This window comes from Pituophis catenifer, unplaced genomic scaffold (genome assembly GCF_029215685.1).
Source record: "Pituophis catenifer annectens isolate HBS135680 unplaced genomic scaffold, rPitCat1.0.hap2 SCAF_1, whole genome shotgun sequence".
NCBI lineage: Eukaryota > Metazoa > Chordata > Lepidosauria > Squamata > Colubridae > Pituophis > Pituophis catenifer.
In genome coordinates, this window is record NW_027256881.1 from 308,470,254 (window position 1) to 308,490,478 (window position 20,225).

Below are 20,225 nucleotides of genomic sequence, written 5' to 3' on the forward strand. Positions count from 1 at the left end.
TTATTTCTGCAGCTTCCCCAGCACCCCTTGCTCTTTCCTTAAGATATGAACATGAGCCCTCCCCCCTTAGGCCCTGTCTTTTCCAGATTCCTGGGGGGAGATGCTTGCATTTTAGAAATGGCCCAGGCAAGAGATTCCCACACTGTCTGATTTCCCAATCAGCTGCTGTTAATATTGTCCCTCCATCCTGCTGGACCATGCAGGACAACTAAGAGAGATGGCTTTTCTTGACCCTAGCAAGCTTTGTCATACCCAAAATCCCAGGAAGGGGAAAAAAAATCTCATTACAACAAATAGCTAGCCAAATTCGTTGCTGGCTGATGTGTCCTGAGTCAAAGAAGGTTTATTCCCAAGTCATCCTGCACGGACAGGCAACCTCAGCATCCTTCCTTGCCATTGGACAACTTGGACGGTGGTGGTGCTGCTGCAAAAGTCACTAGTCAGGGTCAAGGTAAAAAGCAATTGCCAAGGTGGCAGCCACAGCAGAGTTTTGATCACTCTGCTGTGGTTTTATGATGACCATACAGAGTGGATGGGGCTTCAATCAAACCCTCCCAATTACCTCTTGAAATTTTTGACTATACCCTACAGTCCACCCTGCCAGGTTTCTCTAGTACAGAGAATTAGCATCTCTCCTTAGAGTCGGGGGTTCAAGGTAGGGGTGAAATCCAGCAGGTTCTGACAGGTTCTGGAGAACCGGTAGTGGAAATTTTGAGTAGTTCAGAGAACCGGCAAATACCACCTCTGGCTGGCCCCAGAGTGGGGTGGGAATGGGAATTTTGCAGTATCCTTCCCCTGCCACGCCCACCAAGCCACACCACGCCCACCAAGCCATGCCCACAGAACCGGTAGTAAAAAAAAATTGGATTTCACCACTGGTTCAAGGTGATGAGTAACAACATTCTCTATAGCTACCCTAAATAAGTTTAAAATAAAACAAAAAATCTCTTAAGTAAAGCCGAGGGGAGCAGGCAAGCCAGGCCCTCTCGCTTCTCCTGGGCCACCCCGCCGGAGGGCTCAGAAATCTCTCAAGGAAAGATCCGCGGACGAGCCTCAGCCCATGCAACTCCGCCGCCACGCGTTTTATTTCAATGTGTTGACTCCGGGATGGGGTACATTATATACACATAGGTCTACCGTCCCTCCTCCCTCTCCCTGCAAAGGCAGAGTCTGTGCAAGAGTTGCGAGCGCCTCCTCGTGCAAGTGGCCCAGAGAAATCGAGTCCAGCCCCACCGGCAGCTTCTCCGGGCATTTGTGTGTGTGTGTAGTGTGTTGTGTGTTGCGCGCGCGCCTGCGTGTGTCTGTGTGTCAAAGCCATCAGCTGTCCGAGTCCAAATCGCTTTTGCTTTCTTCTTGTAGCTTCTCTGGAGACGTCTTGGAAGCTTTATTCCACTTCTGGGCGTTTTCTGACTCCTCTGAAGAAGACCGCTTTTGTCGCCGCCATTTCGCCCTGCGGTTCTTGAACCAAACCTGCATTCAAGAAAAGAAGGGGGGGGAGAGAGAGGTCTTTACTGGCCGTGGGAACACCGACCCGCGGGGTTCAGAAGCGGCGCCCCAGGGAGCGAAGTCTTGGGAAGCCGATCCTTGGGGTCAGATAACAGATTAACAGAGTTGGAAGTGACCTATAGGTCATCTAGTCCAACACCCCCCTCTCTAGCAGGAGACCCTACACCATTTCTGACAAATGGCAGTCCAATCTCTTCTTGAAAGCTTCCAGTGATGAAGCTCCCACAACTTCCGAAGGCAACTTCTGTTCCATTGGTTGATTGTTCTCACTGTCAGAAAATTCCTCCTCATTTCTAGGTTGAATATCTCCTTGGTCAGTTTCCATCCATTATTCCTTGTCTGGCCTTCAGGTGCTTTGGAAAACGGTTTGACCCCCTCCTCTCTGTGGCAGCCCCTCAAATATTGGAAGACGGCTATCATGTCTCCCCTGGATTCTACTCCCACCCTATAGTCGGTTCACAGTCCTGTTCAATGGAGGCGGCCCAACGCTTAGGGTTTGGGTTGCGCCTCTGGATGAGCGAACTTTAATCTGAAAAGTGTGTGTGTGTGGGGGGGGCTTTTGGGACGAGCCCAGCAACCTCAGGCTTTTCTTGTCTGCACAGGCGCTGGGCAGGAGACTGGCCACGCTTCTCCGGGGAACTGGGACTCCATCTCTCTTGGAAGTGGGCCCCTTGCTCTCCCCATTCTAGTGGGAAGTGTTCATCGCGTGCAGAGCTGCTTCTTCCAATCCAACGTGGCGAGGTTGGCTGCTGCAAGGCTGGAGATTGTGTTTTCTCTATTGGAATCCCCACCGTGGTGGGGGCTGTTGCTTTCTCCTACAATGAAAACACCAGGCGCGGCCCCGCAAATTCAGTAGCCTGTGAGTTCTGCCTAGGAACCTTCCTATTTGCAAAAGCCTCAGCTTGGGAAGGGAAAGATCCTCGCCTTAAAGATCAAAGCGGTGGAGATGTCTGGGGAATGAAATGAATGCCCCGGAAAGAAACTGCAGCTGCAGGAAGGACGCAACCGTCGGGATCTGGTCTTTTCCCTGGCCAGATCGGTGCTGATCACGCTTCTGAACCGCCTTTGAGCGCACAGCCTTGCAAGCTATTGGGCGTCTAAGAAAAAGTTAAGGGAGCAACTGTCTCTGAAAACAAGCGGCTTCAGTGGATGCTTTCCCGGGATTTCTAGCTCCACAACAAAGCGGACTTGCAGGTGATTTTTCACCCAAGATAAACCAGGTTGTGAAAGCACGAGAGCAACGCCCTGACAACGGAAACATCTGCTGGTCTGACTCAAGACAATAAAAGTGGTGGGATCTCACAATCCCAATGAATTAGGAAGCGTTTGATCTTTGTGTGCATAAGAATAGGTTGCGAGAAGCAGAATTTAGATTTGGACTTCGGGTGGTGGAGGAGATCGCTTGTTCTCACGCCTTGGGGAGTAAAGAACTCCCTAAACTAAGGCTAGGATCGCTCACTGTAAGGGAGACAGCCCGACTTTGCGCTTCAGATAATTTTTTTTTTAATTTGATTTATATGCCGCCCTTCTCCAGAGACTCAGGGAGGCTTACAATGCGTTAAGCAATAGCCTTCATACTTTTGTATATATTTATGCAAAGTCAGCTTATTGCCCCCACAATCTGGGTCCTCATTTTACCTACCTTTGAAAGGATGGAAGGCTGAGTCAACCTTGAGCCTGGTGAGATTCGAACTTGCAGTAATTGCAGGCAGCAGATGTTAATAACAGTGCTTTAGTCTGCTGCGCCACCAGGGCTCTTGAATTGAAGTCAATCAACTCCAAGCGTTCTTGAGCCAGTCCCCCAAGACATCAGCCGGAAAGAAATGTGCTCGGTGGAGTTTACTCCGAGCATTCAGTGGCTATAGGATAGCAGAGCTGTTCGCTGAGGGTAAAGTAAATACCCATCCAACTGAGTAGTGCAGAAAGGGAAGCGGGGATCCAGGGAGATCAAAACCTGACCAGCAACTGCTTCCGACGAAATCCAGCCCTGCATTTAATTTCTACGTCTTCGGTTGCCCTTGAACTTCAGGAGTCGGATGTAAGGATAATGATTATGATAGCCGTCCAGTTCCCAGTAAAGAGCAGCCCGCTGCTATTCTTGGGGCTGCATATTCTTGACAATTGTCAGGGTGTAAGCTAAAAGATCCCCAAAGTTTTCTGAATCTTTCCACTACTCACTTGCAAGCCAGTTTAACTCCACTCGCTTCTCTCCCTCTCCCTGCACCCACCCTTGTGCCAAGCCGTCGCTACCACATCCACTACTACAACCTTCCTTCCTTCCTTCCTTCCTTCCTTCCTTCCTTCCTTCCTTCCTTCCTTCCTTCCTTCCTTCCTTCCTTCCTTCCTTCCTTCCTTCCTTCCTTCCTTCCTCCCTCCTAGAAGAAAGATCACCTTACCTCCACTTTTTCCTCCCTTAAATGTACCCTTCTGGCCAGCTGTTCCCTGGTGCCCACATCGGGGTATTTGGTTTCCTGGAACAAGTTTTCCAGCGCCTCCAGCTGTTCGTCCGTGAAGATGGTGCGATGCCTCCTTTTCCGCCGACAGTGGAGCTGGTTTAGAAGCTGCAGCTCAGTCCGGGACAAGGTGCCCACGTTCATGTAGGGCAGGATTTGATGCGGGACGGGAGACATTAGGACCGAGCCTGTCCCTTCGTAGCCTGGAGAAAAAGAGCAAACAAGGTGGCGTACCTTTGAACGGGCCAAGTTTCCGGATCACGTCACGTTCCAACCCGCTCCATCATCCCACGCGAAAGAGCCAAGCCAGAGCTTGCTTGCTTGCTCGAGGCGGCGGATCGATGCTATGGCGGGTTTCACGGGAGCCCTTCGGTTCCGGACTCATTGCTGGGAATTGTGGGGCGGGAGACGCGGACTTCCCAGCTAACACAAAGTTGAACTTGTACTATTCGCATGGGCGGAAAGGAATGTAAAAATCCTCGACTTGAGGTTTCATCTGTCCGGGCTGCAAATCCTTCTCTATCTTAGTCTTGGAGAAGCTCCCCAAAGCTACCCCACTTTCCAATCTTACACTGAATATGCATCCCAAAGATTTCATCCCCCCCAACCCCCTCCCCCCCCCCGCGAATGACTTAACTAAGGCGTTCGCTAAAGACACGGGTGCTCATTGCCCTAAATTTATCTTTTTTAGTTATGTAGAAGAGAATGAGTTGCGTTTGTTTAAGGAGCTGAGAATGTACATTTTGCAGCCACTTTTGCTGCGAAGCCATAAATTCCCACCGAATCAGCACAAGTCCAGAAGTGATCGTTGTTTCCTAGGAAAGAAACCCGTCCGTTTAAATCGCTACTTTCAAACGGGGGAATTGTTACTTTTAGTGCCAGTTTAAAGTTTTCTCCAACGGGACAAGAAAACTGTATTAAATGAAGACATTCCGGACTTGGAGAAAGGAAGGAATTCTGAGTATGTGTCTAGAAAGGACCCAATTGGCTTCAAGGGTTGAGAACAGATCGGAGCAGAGACGAATCCCGCTTAAATCGAGGAGCATCTTGATGTAAAGTAAATTTCCTCCCTCGGGATTTATAAGGGTCTGAGGGGTCCTTGGTGCTCTCTGAGTTTGGTTACCCAAACTCGATAGCATCATCAGTACTAGTAGGGAGATCCCTACTACCAAGTTACCCAATTCGGGTAATGAAACATCTGCAAGAAAACAACCAAGATCAGATAGGACCAAGGACCCCTCATTTCAACCCTGAGCTACAAATTTTATCCTTTATTATTTATAAGGGTCTTTCAATTTCGCCGCAGCGATGTAAAACATTAGCATCCCACCATTACCATCATCTTGGCACAAGGATGGTTGATCGACACTATAAATCACAAGTGAGATAGTGATCTAAATATTTAGGACGGTTATCCTCAGATAGGATTCGCTCCTATTTCCCCACCCACCCCCCCGTTTTAACTCAAGGTGAATCTATTGATATTTTGTTTAATTCTCGGTTCCTAGTCTGCTGCCCCCCCCCCCCCTTTAATGGGAATAGGAACATTTTAATTTTGAATGTATCTATCTGTAAGTATATTCTGTGTCATATGCTGTTTCAAAGGAATATTTGATTAGGACCGGAAAGTTAAAATCGAATTAGGGTGACTGCTTCAGAAAGCAGCAGCTCAGTTATAACTAAACGTGTAATCTTTGTTTATTCAGAGGCCAGCCCTTATTTGAGTAGGGTTTAATGCCCGATAAATAAGCCTTGGGACAACAATTAGGAAGGCAATCCGAACGTTATCAGAATTATTCCCAAGGCAAAGCGTGGGATGCCTTAATTCCAGTTACTCGCATTTGTCAGAGCATGTAAATACAATCGTGTCGGCGAGGAAACCATCACTCGCCCCGGTTCTCAAGCCAAAGTCATCTCGGGACCAGGTCGCCTGGATTTAGGATCCAACGTCACTTCCAGCCAACGCGATGGAATCTACCGCAGCGTTGCTTCGCATTCCATCACACGCTCCCGGTGCTGCCGGCAGCCGGGAAAAGGAGTGGGGGGGGGGGCAACCTGAGCACCGCGCCCTTCAAACTTTCTCCAGGCGAAGCGAAGTTTCAAGAGCCGGCTGTACCTTCCTACCTTCGGCCACAGAAATTGAGCTTCTCTGTCGCGGAGGGAAACCCTTCCCGTTTCCAAATGTATTTTTCCCCCCTCTTTTTTTTTTCTTCAAGAGGCAACTGAACTTTCTTATTTTTCTTTGAAGAAGAGAAAGTTTTGAAGAAGCTTCTAGGATGAGAAGCGAAACGTCTTCAAAGAAAAACAAGAAAGTCCAGTTGCCTCTTGAAAAAAGAAAGGGGGTGGGGTGGGGAGCATCTTTGAGACAACCATGACCTGGATGGCTGAGAATCTCCATAGACCTTCCGGCCTACGTTTCTCCCTATTACTTTCCCAAGGAGTACCTAGCGCGGGGCAGGATTGATGGAGAGGAGGACCAGGGCACTCTGGAGGGGATTTTGCTTCTTTTTTTTAATCTCGCCTCTCCCCCACCGCTGGAGAAAGCCCCCAGCAACACGGACGAGGGGAGGGGGGGCATTCCTGCCTTACCTGTTGCTGGGACGCAGGAGCACTGCTGAGCGCCGAAGGGCTGCACGGCGCCGCAGCAAGAGGGACCCACGGCGGATGCCTGGACGTGAAGTTGCCCGTAGTAATAGTTGCCGTAGCCTCCCAGCCTAGATCCACCGAGGGCGGCCAGGTTAGACGCCGGAGCCACGGCCCGCGAGTAATATCCGCCGTAGTCGCCGCCGGCAGGGCCGTAGAGGGTGTCCCCTCCGTGCAGGCTGGCCGAGAAGACGACGGGCGCCGCGCTGGGCTGAGGCTGCTGCGCGGGGTGCTGAGGTTGATGCTGCAGCAGCCCCGACTCCTTCCCGCGGGGTCTGGCCGCCAAGATGCTGTCGATGCTGAACATGCCAGCAGGCATCCCCTCCGGCGCTCTGCTCGGAGGGAGGAGCAGTGGCGTCCGGACCTTCTCCTGGAAGAGGCCGGAGCTGGGCCCGGGGGACGAGCGGGACGCGAGCCTGGCTTCTTGGGGGAGGGGGCGCGGGGGCCCTGCAGGCCAGCCGGTCCTTAAGAGGCCGAGCGTGGGGGAAGAGGAAGGCTCTTCGCCTTGGAACTCCGTGCCATCGCCCCCCCCCAACCCCCGCGCCTCCTTTCCCTTTCCCTTCTTCTCCTGCAGCTCCTCCTCCTCCTCTTCCTCCACCTCCACAGCCGTCCGTTTCCTCCTCCAGATGTCAACTGCCTGCAGTCTCTAATCCGCTCCGACCTCTTTCCTTTTTTATACCCAAGCAACGTCATCCTGGATTGAATTCCCGGGTCTCTATCGGATCGCGAATAAAACTAGTTTCCCCCCCCTCTTTGGGCGGGGGGAGGGGGAGGAGGCGGGGCCGATGGGCGTGTCGGCAGGAGAGCGGGGAGGAATCGGGCATGAAGCCTTAAGGGAAGGCATTAGTGGGGTCGCACTTTGGTACTCTGCTCCTTTGACTCTTCCGAATCCCCCGCCCGCCCCTCCCGCCCCCACGAGTTAAGGTTGATCTCTTTCTGAGTGTTGCTACTAATTGCTTCTCGGGTTAATCTGGCTAATGGCGTTGCCTAACACCAATCTCCGCCGCCCTCTTTTCTGCCTCCTTCCCCACTCCCACCCCCCCTTTTCTTCTGAGCCTTTTTCCTAGGGTCTTCGGCCTTGAGAACCCAAAGCAACAGCGGAGGGAAAGGCGAAAGGTTTCGCGGGATCCTGATTTCTTGCCCTCCGTGCTCAAGAGGTCCAGGGTTACATTACACTGAAGTCTTGCGAGAAGCTCTGGTTTACAATTCCCGAAAAGAAGTCCTCTTCTGCTTTGGAATGCATTGCCCAGAATGCAGCTTTCGTTCGCAGATCCTACAATAGGTTATAATATTTCCCTTTTTCTCAAACCCTAAAAAAACAAAACAAAACAAAACAAAACAAAAAAAACCCCACACACTTTCTAAAATCCTCAGTTCACATTATTGATTCTGGACGTTTTTATTCGGAATCACTTTTCTAAGCGGTCCATTTATTCGAAGTCTTGGGAATTCCCTTCACAGGGCATTTCCTGATGATTTTAGAGGATTTCCCTTGTACTAAGGGGGAAGAAGGTTTCTCACCAGAAAGTCCGAGGGTTACGGGCAGGCTGCAAACCTCGGATCCGTAACACTGGGGGGACAGATCCCATCGCAACCGTGCATACGGCACAAGTAAGATGCGCAGGCGTTAGTGGCGCAGGTTTCAGCGTCCACCTTAACGCCTCCCGTTCTCTCTCTCTCTCCCCCACCCCCGCCCTTCAGTCCCAACTGCGGGATTAAAACCGGCTGAATGGTGTTTAGGAAAACCTTTGGGGTTTACGGGGTGCAAGCGTCCGCCCTACCACTGCTGCCCGTCTGGCGCAGTGGCAACGTCGCGGAACTTTTTCAAACCCTTCAATGGGTCTCTGTCTTCACATTTCCTTAGGAGCATCCGGTGGAAGAAGGGGTTCGGTTTTTCGGGGGCAGAGAGCAACCCCCTCATTTCGTCGCTCTGTCCAGATTCATAAATGTTCCGGTTCTTCTGCCTTTTATGTGTGCTGCTCCTTCTGTGGGAAAAGGGGCCTCCCGTCCGTCAGAACCTCTGGTTTCTTGGAGGCCGTTCGCTCCTGGAAGCCGCTTCCTTGTGATTTGCAAAACGCTCCGTCTGTCACGATTGTCTCTGGCAATCCACAGGAGGTGAACTGAATCAGATTAGAATATTTGCCTCCATCAAAGAAGATGGGAAATTGGACGTGCTAAACGAAAACAAGCCATTAGGAGCTGTTGATGAAGAACAAATTAGATTCTCTCCCCCCCTCCCTTTCCCCCTGACTTTCTAGTCTCCTTTTAAAACCTCCCATTCTCGATTTTTCTCAATCTGGACAGTTAAGGAGCAGTTTGAAAATGAAATTGGAAGGGGTGGCGGAGTGCGGCTTGCCTTTTTCTTGCCCTTTTCTTCTCTTAGACTTCAGTCCAGGCTGTCGATTAGCATACGGGCTGAAATCAATTTAATTGTGATCTATGGAGAAGCACTGGATTTATTTCAGTAAGTCTAAATAGGAAAGAAATAAGTCTGTTTGTCGTGAATGGTTAGCCCATCTGAGCAGAGACTTTTTGGAAGGAAGGAAGGGAGGAAGGAGAAAGGAAGGAAGGAAGGAGAATGGTACGATTTCCAAAAACTAAACTAGCAGAATGAAACATCGGCACAATAAAGATGCGCTGCGCCTGACACATTTATTTTATTCCTTTATCTGCCAGGCGTGGTAACCGCCCTTTCTCCAAGGTCTACCTTTTGACATTCCCAGATAAGTTCCACTTTTACCGGCCCCTCGTCTTCTCCACTCCCAACACCAGAAAATCCAAAATATTTGACATGAAATTCTGGGCTAGACGCAACCCTCGACGGTGGAAATTTCAGACAACTCTAAGAGAACCCCAAAACTCAAAGCTCTTTACACCAATGCAGCCGAGTCGCTTCTTTGCACGAGATTAAAGATGCGGAACCAAGAAGGGGGGAGGGGAGGGCAGGTGCGAGAAGAGTGTCCTCCCCCCATGACTTGGCCTTCTTTTGCAAAGCGCCCGGCCGATTCGCAACTTCGAGTCTCTCCCCCGCCCCCATTACACTTCCCAAGGCCGTTTGCTCAGCCTTCCCAGAAACTGACTTTTCGGCCTTTTAAGAACCAAACCTTTCCCCTCCCCGCGACCAAAGCGGCCTCTGAAGCAGCTCATGGACCCAAAAAATAGGCCTGGGCGGCGACCTGATAAATGTTATACCAACCTTACTCCAAAATGGCTACTGATTCTTTGACCGAAATCCTGAGTGTGCGCGATCTCTGGGGGCACTGAGGCTTCCGCCAGAAGACTTTCGTCCAGCGAAGAGATCTGCAGTTCCTCCTTTTAGTCGCTCTCTTTCAGCTCGGGCTTCAGCTCGGGCAGCGGGTCCTTGGCTCCGACTCTCTTTCGGAGAGGCGAAGCCGCCTGTCAGCGCGAAGGCCGGTCAATAGGACGCCTTCGGAAGGCTTCCCAAGAGGACGGGGCTGGCCGATGCTCTTAACGCTCAGCTTTAACTAAAACTCTGCCGCGCTTCACGTCTAGGCTTAAATCGTGTTCAAACAAGAGCCATAAATCCAACTATTAAATGTTGCCCACGGCGGTAGTTACGTGCTCGGGAGGAAAAGCAAAGCACCATTTGGGGGAGAATTCCGATCTATGACTATAAAACTCTTGGTGAAAGAAGCAACTGTTGGAGGAGGACGCGCGTTTGATCCGAAGCATTCGGCACCGCCGAACTGCCCTATAGACTAGATTCAGCAAGAAGTCATTGATTAAAGTCGTTAATCGAAGTTTTGATTACGGATTAATCGGGAAGGGCGTAATCACCCCCTTCTTGTGAACAGTACCGTTGGGCAGAGGCAACGGCGACCATTTTTTGGCACCTAAAACTAGAAAATTATCCAGTTTTCTTTACAAACCCGTTTAGGATCCCGGCGCCAAAATGCCAGCTTCTTCCAAGCAAGCGCCCCAGAGCATCGGCTAACAGCGCCCAAGAGAAATCCTACAGAATTCTTTTAAAAAATTCCTAATACTTCCCAAACTTTCGGGGTGCTGCTTTTTGCTTTTTGTTTACTTTAAGCATCGGAGTCAATATTAGCTGCAAACTCAACCCCAGCTAAGCCCTCCTGGAGTTAACAAGGCTCTTGAGGTCCCGATCTCCCCTTCCTTTCGTTTTAATCCCTGCCCTCCCCAGACCTGTGAACCGGGGCTGCCTCTCGGCGATTAAAGATGCTAATTTGGGGCGTCCTACCTCGGGGAACGGGACGGACCCTGTCCTTGTTAATCTGGGGAATCTGAGCAGCCGCCTTCCTCCAGATCCTGATCCGTCCTAGTTTAACTTTCATCCAGATCCTGCCGCGCATCCCCCCGCCGCGCACTGTCCAAAATTCTTTCAATGGATTTGGGTGAACTTCTCCGAGCCTTCCTTGCCCCTCCCGCTCCCTTTTCACTTTCGCTTCCCCCAAAGGACCCCAGGTCCAAGTTCCCCTTTATAGAAGCTGCCACTTGTCTCACTGGAAGCGGAATAGCAGATGACATCGGAGTAAGGCGCGTTGCTAAGGGCTGGTTGCTTCCTCGGGCCGGCGTCGCAGCGTGGGTGAGGAGCGGCAGGCACAGCGTGTCTTAAGGTCGGGCCGGCAGAAGCCGGGAGGTGAGGAAGCAAGTCGACGCAACGGCTGATTTTCGATATTAGGAGCCGAACACGATTCCCGTCCGCAGCTCCGGCCAGGCGGACGAACGAGGCGGCTCGGTGAGACGCCTCTCCGTTTTGGCCAGCCCTCCCTCAGATGAAGGGAGACCGAAGAGCCAGGAAGCCGGCTGCACCTCGGGGTTATTTGGTTTAAATCGGGGTTGAAATGCAGAGAGGATTTTTTTCCCCCTTTTCTTTTCAGCCCTCGTTCGCCCCCGCGATTATGCAAAGATGTGCAACTCGACAGCCGGGATAAAATAAATTATTATTTCTCTTCGCAGCCTGTCCGGCTATCCGTCGGAACCCCAGTTTCATTATAAATCGGATCAAAGCCTGAAGCCTTTTCCCCTGCCGTTGCCAGCGTCCGCATTTAAGACAGATGCCGCGAAAAGGGGCAGGAAAACGAATGACGCCGAAAACTGGCGCGGTTTTAAAGGGTGGTTTTACCTGTATAGTAAAGTCGCCCTTTAAAATGCCGTTTGTTTAAAACAATAGTGGATCAAAAATGCTGCCACCTTCCATGTCTGATAGCTGTAGAGGAGAAAGGAAACCGAAGCGTAGGCCACTGTCTAGTACAGATAATCTACCCTCGGAGGGATGGAAACGGGGTTCCACTTCTATTAAGAACCCGGACTTTGGAGTAGTCATTTTTCACGCAGTCTTTTAAACTGTTTCAATCCTATTTTGACTCCGATATATAAGAGAGAGTCCAGCCCAACGAAAGTTACTGCCTTAATGTCACTTGTCTGTTAACTGAGGGAAATTTATCCAAACCGGCGGAATGGGGGGGGGGGGGAATCATCTTTCTGTGCTAGGAAGGTTATCTGGATCATTTTCTCCTGTTCAAATATCCGGATTTAAATGGCCAGCTGTAGGATTTGGATAGAGCGTTGTTGTTTTTTCGAATTTCGGGTATGTGTTATCAGCTGCTAATAATAATAAGCAACAATGACCACAGTAGCGAGGACGTGAACTCGTTTAGACCCAGTTCATACTTACTTGAAAAATATTTTCTATTTCAAAATCTGAAAAATAAGTCCTTTTTCCACTTTAAGCCTTTTCCATTCGCTCCCTATTCCCCCGGAACCTCCTGACACTGGAAAGGGCCAGGGGAAAAAAAATCTAAGTGATCAAAAGATCGGGCACCAGTTTTTCTGCACCAGTAAGGTAAGGCATTACCTGTTTAGATGGGAGAAAAAGAGAAAGGAACGAATTGTGCGAAGGATCGCGAGGAAGGGGAGGAGGGATTAATGCTCCTGGATTTTGTGGTGGAAAGAGATCAGGAGAAGAAGAAAGCACTAAAGGAAAAAAAACCTGTGCCGGGAGTTGTGGGAGAGGAGTTTAATTTGAAAAGTCCGCGGCTCAGCAAGGCGAGGCAGGATCGGGGTTCTTTTTAGGCGCAGCTCTATCCAACCCTCCTGGTCTCTCGCCACGTCCCTGGCGGAACTTCTTTTGAACCTGCGCCCAAAGCGGCAGGTGGGACCGGAGACCAAGCCTCGCTTTCTCCTTCACTCACGCGGCTCTGCCAGAAATGGCAAGTGGAATGGATGGCTCGGCTCTTTCAAAGGATCCCCGAGATTTTTTTCCAGCGAGTTTCATGCCGCAGCCTTCAAGGGCGCCTTGAAAAAACCCAGCCTGGCTAGGTGGCTCAGTGGCTAAGATGCTGAGTTTGTCGATCAGAAAGGTCGGCAGTTCGACGGTTCCAATCCAATCAATGCGTGAGCAGGGGGTTGGACTAAATGACCTCCAAAGTCCCTTCCAACTCTGTTACTGTTATTAAGGCAAAATGCCCTTCCCAAGCCCGAAGTACCGTGGCTGGTGAATCCCGGACCTTGGACAAATTACCTGGGAGGAAGAACCGGGGCGCCTGCCTGACTAGCTTGTGGTTCTTCCAAGGCCGCCTGGCTACTCCGGTCAATGGAAGGGATGGGGCCTTGTTCTGATCCGGAAGGCCTCTCCCCCCCCCCCCCCCGAGACTTCCCCGGGCCGCACAGTGGAAGAACGCTAAGAAACTACATCAGCAGAATATAACATAGTTAAATGGGGTTATTTAAAATTGTAGCCTTGACCTAACCTGAGATCCTGGGGGGAAAACTGACTGAAACGACCTGTTTAGGACAGCCCTGCCTGGAGGTTTTAGGGAAGCAGGCAAGGCAACGGACTTTGAGAAAGCAGAGATGCTCAGGGCTCACTTAAAAACTGTAAATTAGAAATTACAGACCTCTTTTAAAGCACTACCGTTTGTTAGAGATACTGGGGCCAAGCTGAAGCTTTCTTGGGAGTAACTGCCTTTCCCACAAGCCAGACCCAGGTTATTCAAGAAGGCCTTTCACACAAATTCAGAATGGGGCTTGCTTTACTTTTATTGCTTAGCTTGAAGGCAATTTTCCAGCCAAGTGTTAAATTTTGTAAGCCCGTCCTGATGAAAGAACACAAACTGACCAACAATGACAATTTCTTTTTCTCCCACCACTTCGCTTTATTGAGGGAAAATTTGGAATAAATTTGTAACCAAGAATAGGGCTAAAATACAGCGTACAATTTGCGCAGGGAGCAAAGGCTCTTAAACTGAATGGATGGGAGGTCTAAAGGATAGATGTCAACTACTAGGAGGCAATCCTTGGAAAGTGTTTACTGTAACCTTTGGCATCAGCAGCTCAAAGCTAAGCACGTTAGAACCCCATTCATTTCAGTAGCAGCGTTCAAGTCTAAGCTGAAACATAGTCATAATATTTAGCTGTATTGTATTCCATTGATCTTCATTATAGTTTGAACATTACAATAACCACAGTATATAATAAAGTGCCTCATATGTATCAGGGCTTCTGGCAATGTACTTGCCTTGTACATTGGGTCAGAGTTTTGATTGTGTCTTAACTCTGTAAACATTTCACCTTTCAGTCACTCTTAATTACTTAAACTTTGCTTCAGCACTTCTCTTCCTCCTTTTCAAAAGCCCCATAGGACTTGACTCACTAAAGGCAGCTCTGCTCCATGAATCTCAGTTCAATTAAACAGAGATGGGGCAAAAAACCTCCGGTTTTATCAGTAGCACCAGCTAAGTCCTGCCAGTGGTGTGGGATGCTAGGGTCACAATTCAGGAACATCTGGAGGACCAAGGTATATATCTCCACATGTCCTTGGCAGCTGGCTGTATCATCATGCCATGATGAGGAAGTGGAGAACAAAGTCTATAACCAAGTCGGGCTTTCCTCCTCCATGCAATCCAGCTAATAAAATGTCACATTGAGCAGAGAAAGAGGAACAAAACTCCTCTTTGGACACCCGGCCATCCGTGGATATTTGTGCCCAGAGTGGATTGCACCAAGTTCTTACAGTGCAGCACACAGGGATAATTTGTTTCCTAAATAAACTTCTCTTGAACTGATTAGGAAAGTCAAATCTATTTTGAAAACACGCAGCAACACACACACTCCCACACACAACCCCTTTTGCAAAAAAAAAAACCCCACAAAAAACCCTGCACCTCAACTCTTCCCTTGAATAATATCAGCTTCTAAAGTTTTCATTTATATATAAACCTTATTAATGAAGATCTTTGCTTGAAATGTCAGGGGGGATTTGAAATTTCGAGTAAATTATGAAGCTTGCATGTCTTGCCAAGTCATGGGTCAAATGCATTTGTGGGGTGGGTGTGGGGTGGGGGGAACTGCTAAAAAGAGCATATGGTTTGGAATTTTTCTACAATGACTAGTGTTTAAATAAATTGCTTGTACTGCTTAACTTCATGTATAATTTTGACAGAAATTGGCCTATAGCCTTTTGATATGTAAACATTTCAGGCTCTTTTATGCGGCAGAAAGAGACACTTGCTTTTTAGCATCAGCTACAGCAGTCATCCAGTAATGAAAGAAAGAAAGAAGAGAAAGAAAGAAAGAAGAAAAAGAGAGAAAGAGAGAGAGAGAGAGAGAGAAAGAAAGAAAGAAAGAAAGAAAGAAAGAAAGAAAGAAAGAAAGAAAGAAAGAAAGAAAGAAATTCACCATTACAGTTTTTCCTATATTTTAACCATCAAAGTGGGACATTTTAAAAGTAATGCCAATTAGGATATATATATATATATATATAAAGAAAATGAGGTGAGAATGTGCATTTATTCTCTGAAATGGACAAATCACAGCATTAAAGTGCAGCCTCTGTCATTTCTTCTTCTTTTTAGAGAGGGGAAAATTAGAGAGCAGAAACACTTAATATAAGACTCTGTGATTGGTAGGCGTTAAACATCTGTCTTGCAACAAATCAATCACTGGTAAAGCATTAAAAGGCATTGGAAAGGGATGGGTGGGAAGTTATCATTTCATTTCATTTCACCTCATAGACATTAAGTGTGGTCTTGATTCATTTGAGTCACTAATTTATTTTTTTAAAGCCATGTATCTAGAAGTGGTAGAAGTGGTAAACTTTTATTAATATAAATGCCGAGATTCTAAAAAGTGTTAGTTTAAATATTTTTTTGAGTCTATCTACTTTTCAAATTAGCATATTTCCGACATTGTGCTTTAGGAGAAAGTATGGATAGATATATGGACAATGAAGACATTTGAAAATATTCAGAGCTTTGGCCATTGGTGTTAGCATTTTCTACAATGGCTCTAACAGCATTTCAAGGCTTTCCCAATCTGATCTAGAAATGTCAGGGTAGAAACAGGACCTGGAATCAGAGGTGGGTTTCAGCAGGTTCTGACCTGTTCTGGAGAACTAATAGCGGAAATTTTGAGTAGTTCGGAGAACCAGTAAATACCACCTCTGACTGGCCCCGCCCCCATCTATTCTCTGCCTCCCGAGTCCCGGCTGATTAGGAGGAAATGGGAATTTTGCAGTAACCTTCCCCTGGAGTGGGGTGGGAATGGAGATTTTACAGTATCCTTCCCCTGCCACACACACAACCACCAAGCCACGCCCACAGAACCGATAGCAAAAAAAATTGAAACCCATCACTGCCTGGAATCTTCTGTGTGCAAAGCACAGGCTCAGCCACTAAGTCCGTGGCAATCTACCAAAAGGAATGGGCTTGTATGAGAGAAGACAGACACTTAAACATATGTCCCCCTTTAGTCATATTACATCCTGCTCAGTTCCAGTGTATCTGAATAGACGTTATTTGGAGGGGTTTTTTTTAATATTGGGGGGGGGGAATAATTATTTTTTCTTAAAATTTCCATGTATGAGCAGGAATGTTACACAGGTCAGTAGAAAGATGTGTATAAATTTATAACTAGAGTTCTGAGCTTGATTGTTGGCCTGCAGACATTTCTTCACCCAACTATTCTAGGTAATATCATCTTATGAACAAACAACCAATTCACAGAGCACCAAGACCTCCATCCCATTCTGAGCTACATATATTCTCTTCTACTGAACTACATTTATAAATAAATACAGGTAGTCCTTGACCTATGACCGCAGTTGAGTTCAAAATTTTCATTGCTAAGCAAGACAGTGCTTAAGTGAGTTTTTCCCCCTTTTATGACATTTTTTTTGCCACAGTTGTTAAGTGAATCACTTGGTCATTAAACAAATTTGGCTTGCCCCATTGACTTTGCTTGTTGAAAGCCATAATCACATGACCCCAGGACAGTGCAACTGCCATAAATACATGCCAGTTGCCAAGCTAAGGTCGAATTTTGATCACATGGCCATGGGGATGCCGCAACAGCCCTGGTAGTGCAGCAGACTAAAGTGCTGTTAAGTAGCACTTAGCTGCCAGCTGCCTGCAATTACTGTGAGTTCAAATCTCACCAGGCTCAAGGTTGACTCAGCCTTCCATCCTTCCAAGGTAGGTAAAATGAGGACCCGGATTGTGGGGGCAATAAGCTGTCTTTGTATAAAACACTGCTTAGGAGGGGCCGAAAGCCCTGCTAAGCAGGTATATACAAAAGTATGAAGGCTATTGCTTAACGCATTGTAAGCCACCCTGAATCTCCGGAGAAGGGTGGCATATAAATCGAACCAATAAATAAATAAATAAACAGCCATAAGTGTGAAAACTGGTCATAAGTCACTTTTTTCAGTGCCGTGACTTCAAATGGTCACTAAATGAATGGTTCTAAATGGTAAATAAGTAATCCGTTCACCTCAGCATGTTTCCTGAAGATCTGCAGTTCCATGAAAACAACTTTATTTCTAGCACTTGAAATTGCTCTTTTGTGATGTAATTGGGATTATAATCACAAAACCTGCTCTTGAAAAGCTGAACAAGGCAAACCTGTTCATACGTGAATACTACCAGAAAACTCCAAAGTTATATAAGGGAAGAAGAAACTCCAAAGTTACATAAGGGAAGAAGAAAGAAAGCAATGGCAAAGCACATCCATATTTTTTCCATGAAAACTGCATGGCATCTCCCTGAAATGAACAGGAATAGCTCCGCATGAGGGAGTCTTTACTTTCTTGTTTCTAGTGACTGAAATCAGATTGTCCCATTCCTCGTCTCTTCTGCTCCAGCAATTCTTCATATATAATAATCAATAGAGCGTCCCATGTGGCGGTTCCAGGATTGAAAAGTCTCATGACTGCATTCTAAATCCAACCTTTCCATTAAGCCTCAGACATTTGAATCTATGTTTAGATCAGAGGTCTTCAAACTTGGCAGCTTTAAGACTTGTGGACTTCAACTCCCAGAATTCTCCAGCTATGCTGGAGTCTGAAGACTTCTGGTTTAGATGAACCCTTTCTTTCCCTCAGGTCCTAAAGTTAAACACATTTAGTAAGAAAGATGATTCATTTATTCCAAGGTCAGCTACAACCGTGTGGGATTTTTCTCCCCACATCTGAAGGATTCCCTCTTTCCCTCCCCAACACTCATAGGTTTCACTTCTCCAGAAAAACAGAAAAAAGTCCTCCAGGATCCGATGTGTCATAGAAAAAAATGCTAACAAATAAGACAATTTGTTTTTTCCTCGATATTAAATATAGAAGGTCTTACTCGGAAGCCATGGATTAAAGTGGTAAGGGGAATTGCTCTTGTATTTGTATTCTTACTTTGAATATCTGAAGAAGATCTGCAGAAGAAACCTATGTAAATCTAGATATTTATTACATTCGTCCTGTTGCACCTTTGAGGAAAAAAACCTAGGTATTTTTTTGCCTAACTGTCTTAAATGGAAGAGGCTTGGAATATGTATAAATTCTACAAGCTACTGAAGAAATCCATTTATTGCTAATACATCTGCCTGACATAAATAAAGCTCCTCATGTTGATTGGGTAGATAAGTCTCACACTGGTGCTAGACAGAACAGGACCTGGAGGGTTGCCTGGTGCCAGACAGCTCGATGTGTTTATTTCCTGTGTGCCTTTAGTTGGGGCTACACATAGCAGGGAAGGGGATTGGAATGAATGATATAATTTCAATCTGTTAGGCTCGCAAAAGAAATGCAAATTTATTCTATGTGGCAGTTTGTCATATAGAGATTTCTTCAGCCACACTGCACCTTTTGTTAGCTCCTTGAGGTAACAGTTTCTATTTTTCATGCTAAACAACACACACAGAATTAAAACAAATTAGGAAAGTATGAAATCAGGGAGGTTTTTTTTTCTTCCTTTTCTGCCATTCAGCTGCTAGAGTGAATTTGACAGTATTTGTTAGAGGAACACTTTTCACAGGGACTGGACATTAATTTAGAAGTCAGAATTATACAAAATACCCATAAAGGTGAACAGTCTGTCTGCATTGGCCTTTACATAAGGCTCTCGGTCTATTTCAAGGTCAACATCTTCAGTTACAGACATTAAACTGAGGGGAAAATTAATGTAGGTACTGTCTCTTCTTCTTATTCCAAATGCCAGCACTGTCTTCTTTCCAATTTTCAAATTATTTCCCTAATCACCATTAGAGGATTAGATACATTTAGGATTACTATTTTGCAATGACTTCCATGTAAATAGTTCCACTGAAAATCTCTTGCCATTATAATGCTTTTGCTCAGATGGAGATTGCATGTTTACTCCTCCTTTCCTATATTCATAGCTTTGAGGTAAAAAGTCCTTTGGGACTCTTTTGGTGATGGCCAAAAGCTTGAATGGTTGCAAGCTTTCTGCCCCCGTTGCTTGATGCATCTACATTTTGCTGTCCTGATGGAACATTGTCACTGTTCCATCATTTTTTTCTTCAAGGTGCTCAATTATGTAGCCACAACATCTAGAAAAACCGTCAAGCTTAGAAACCATTTAAATATCAACACACTTGCATGGTGCCAATGATGTCTAGTGTGAATGATAAAAGCAGATGATTCTGGTATGGATGAGTGTTGCAATTTTTGTCTTCAGTAGCAGAGAAGGCTTTGGCCAGTTTTAGGCATTTTCTGCCACAAGATTTGGTGACTAGTTTAAATGTAGATGTGAATGTAATATTAGACACAATTTAGATTGTTTTTGTTGTGGCCCGCCAGTGGCCTGCGCGGATCGTGGCTGATCCCGATGATGAGGAGGCTGGTGTGGGGTCGTGCCAGCAGCCTGCTCAGCCAGCACTTGCGTTGGACAGCGAGGAGGCTGAAGAGGATGTGGTGCCAGAGGCAGAGACTCAGCCTGGGCCTTCAGAACCTCCAGAGGCTCCTTCAAGTGGAGAGAGTGAAGTGGAGGAGCCTCTCCTCAATGCTCGAGCACACAGGGCTGCCAAAAGGCAGGAGTGGCTACTCAGGAGGAGGAGGTCTCCTCGAGAGTAAGGTTTGAGGATAATTGGCCATTCCCTTAGCCTATTTAAGTCGCACGCAGTTAGTAATTTTTTGCTGGAAACAACGTGTAATTATTACAGAGCATTTTTGAAGAGTGGGTGTCTTATCGTATCTTGTTTTCTGGGCTGGTTGCCAACCTTTCCCGGACTTTGTTTATTCTTGGTACATTATAACTTTGATAAGGATGGTTGGTGTGTGTCACAATCCTTGGGAATCTGGAGCTGGGGCAGAACAGTTTTAGACAAATTCAGTGCAGCCAAGTCTATCATGGCCAT

The 20,225-nt window shown here is 47.1% G+C and overlaps 1 protein-coding gene across 1 annotated transcript; it reads right to left on the minus strand.

Moving 5' to 3' along the window:
• Positions 1–1,317: 1,317 nt before the first annotated feature.
• On the minus strand, positions 1,318–6,921 carry GSC (goosecoid homeobox). Its single transcript, XM_070931535.1, has 3 exons — positions 6,549–6,921; positions 3,903–4,162; positions 1,318–1,470 (listed from the first exon to the last, which is right to left on the minus strand). The coding sequence occupies exons 1-3, from the start codon at positions 6,919–6,921 to the stop codon at positions 1,318–1,320; spliced, it is 786 nt and encodes a 261-aa protein (XP_070787636.1).
• Between the last annotated feature and the right edge of the window lie 13,304 nt (positions 6,922–20,225).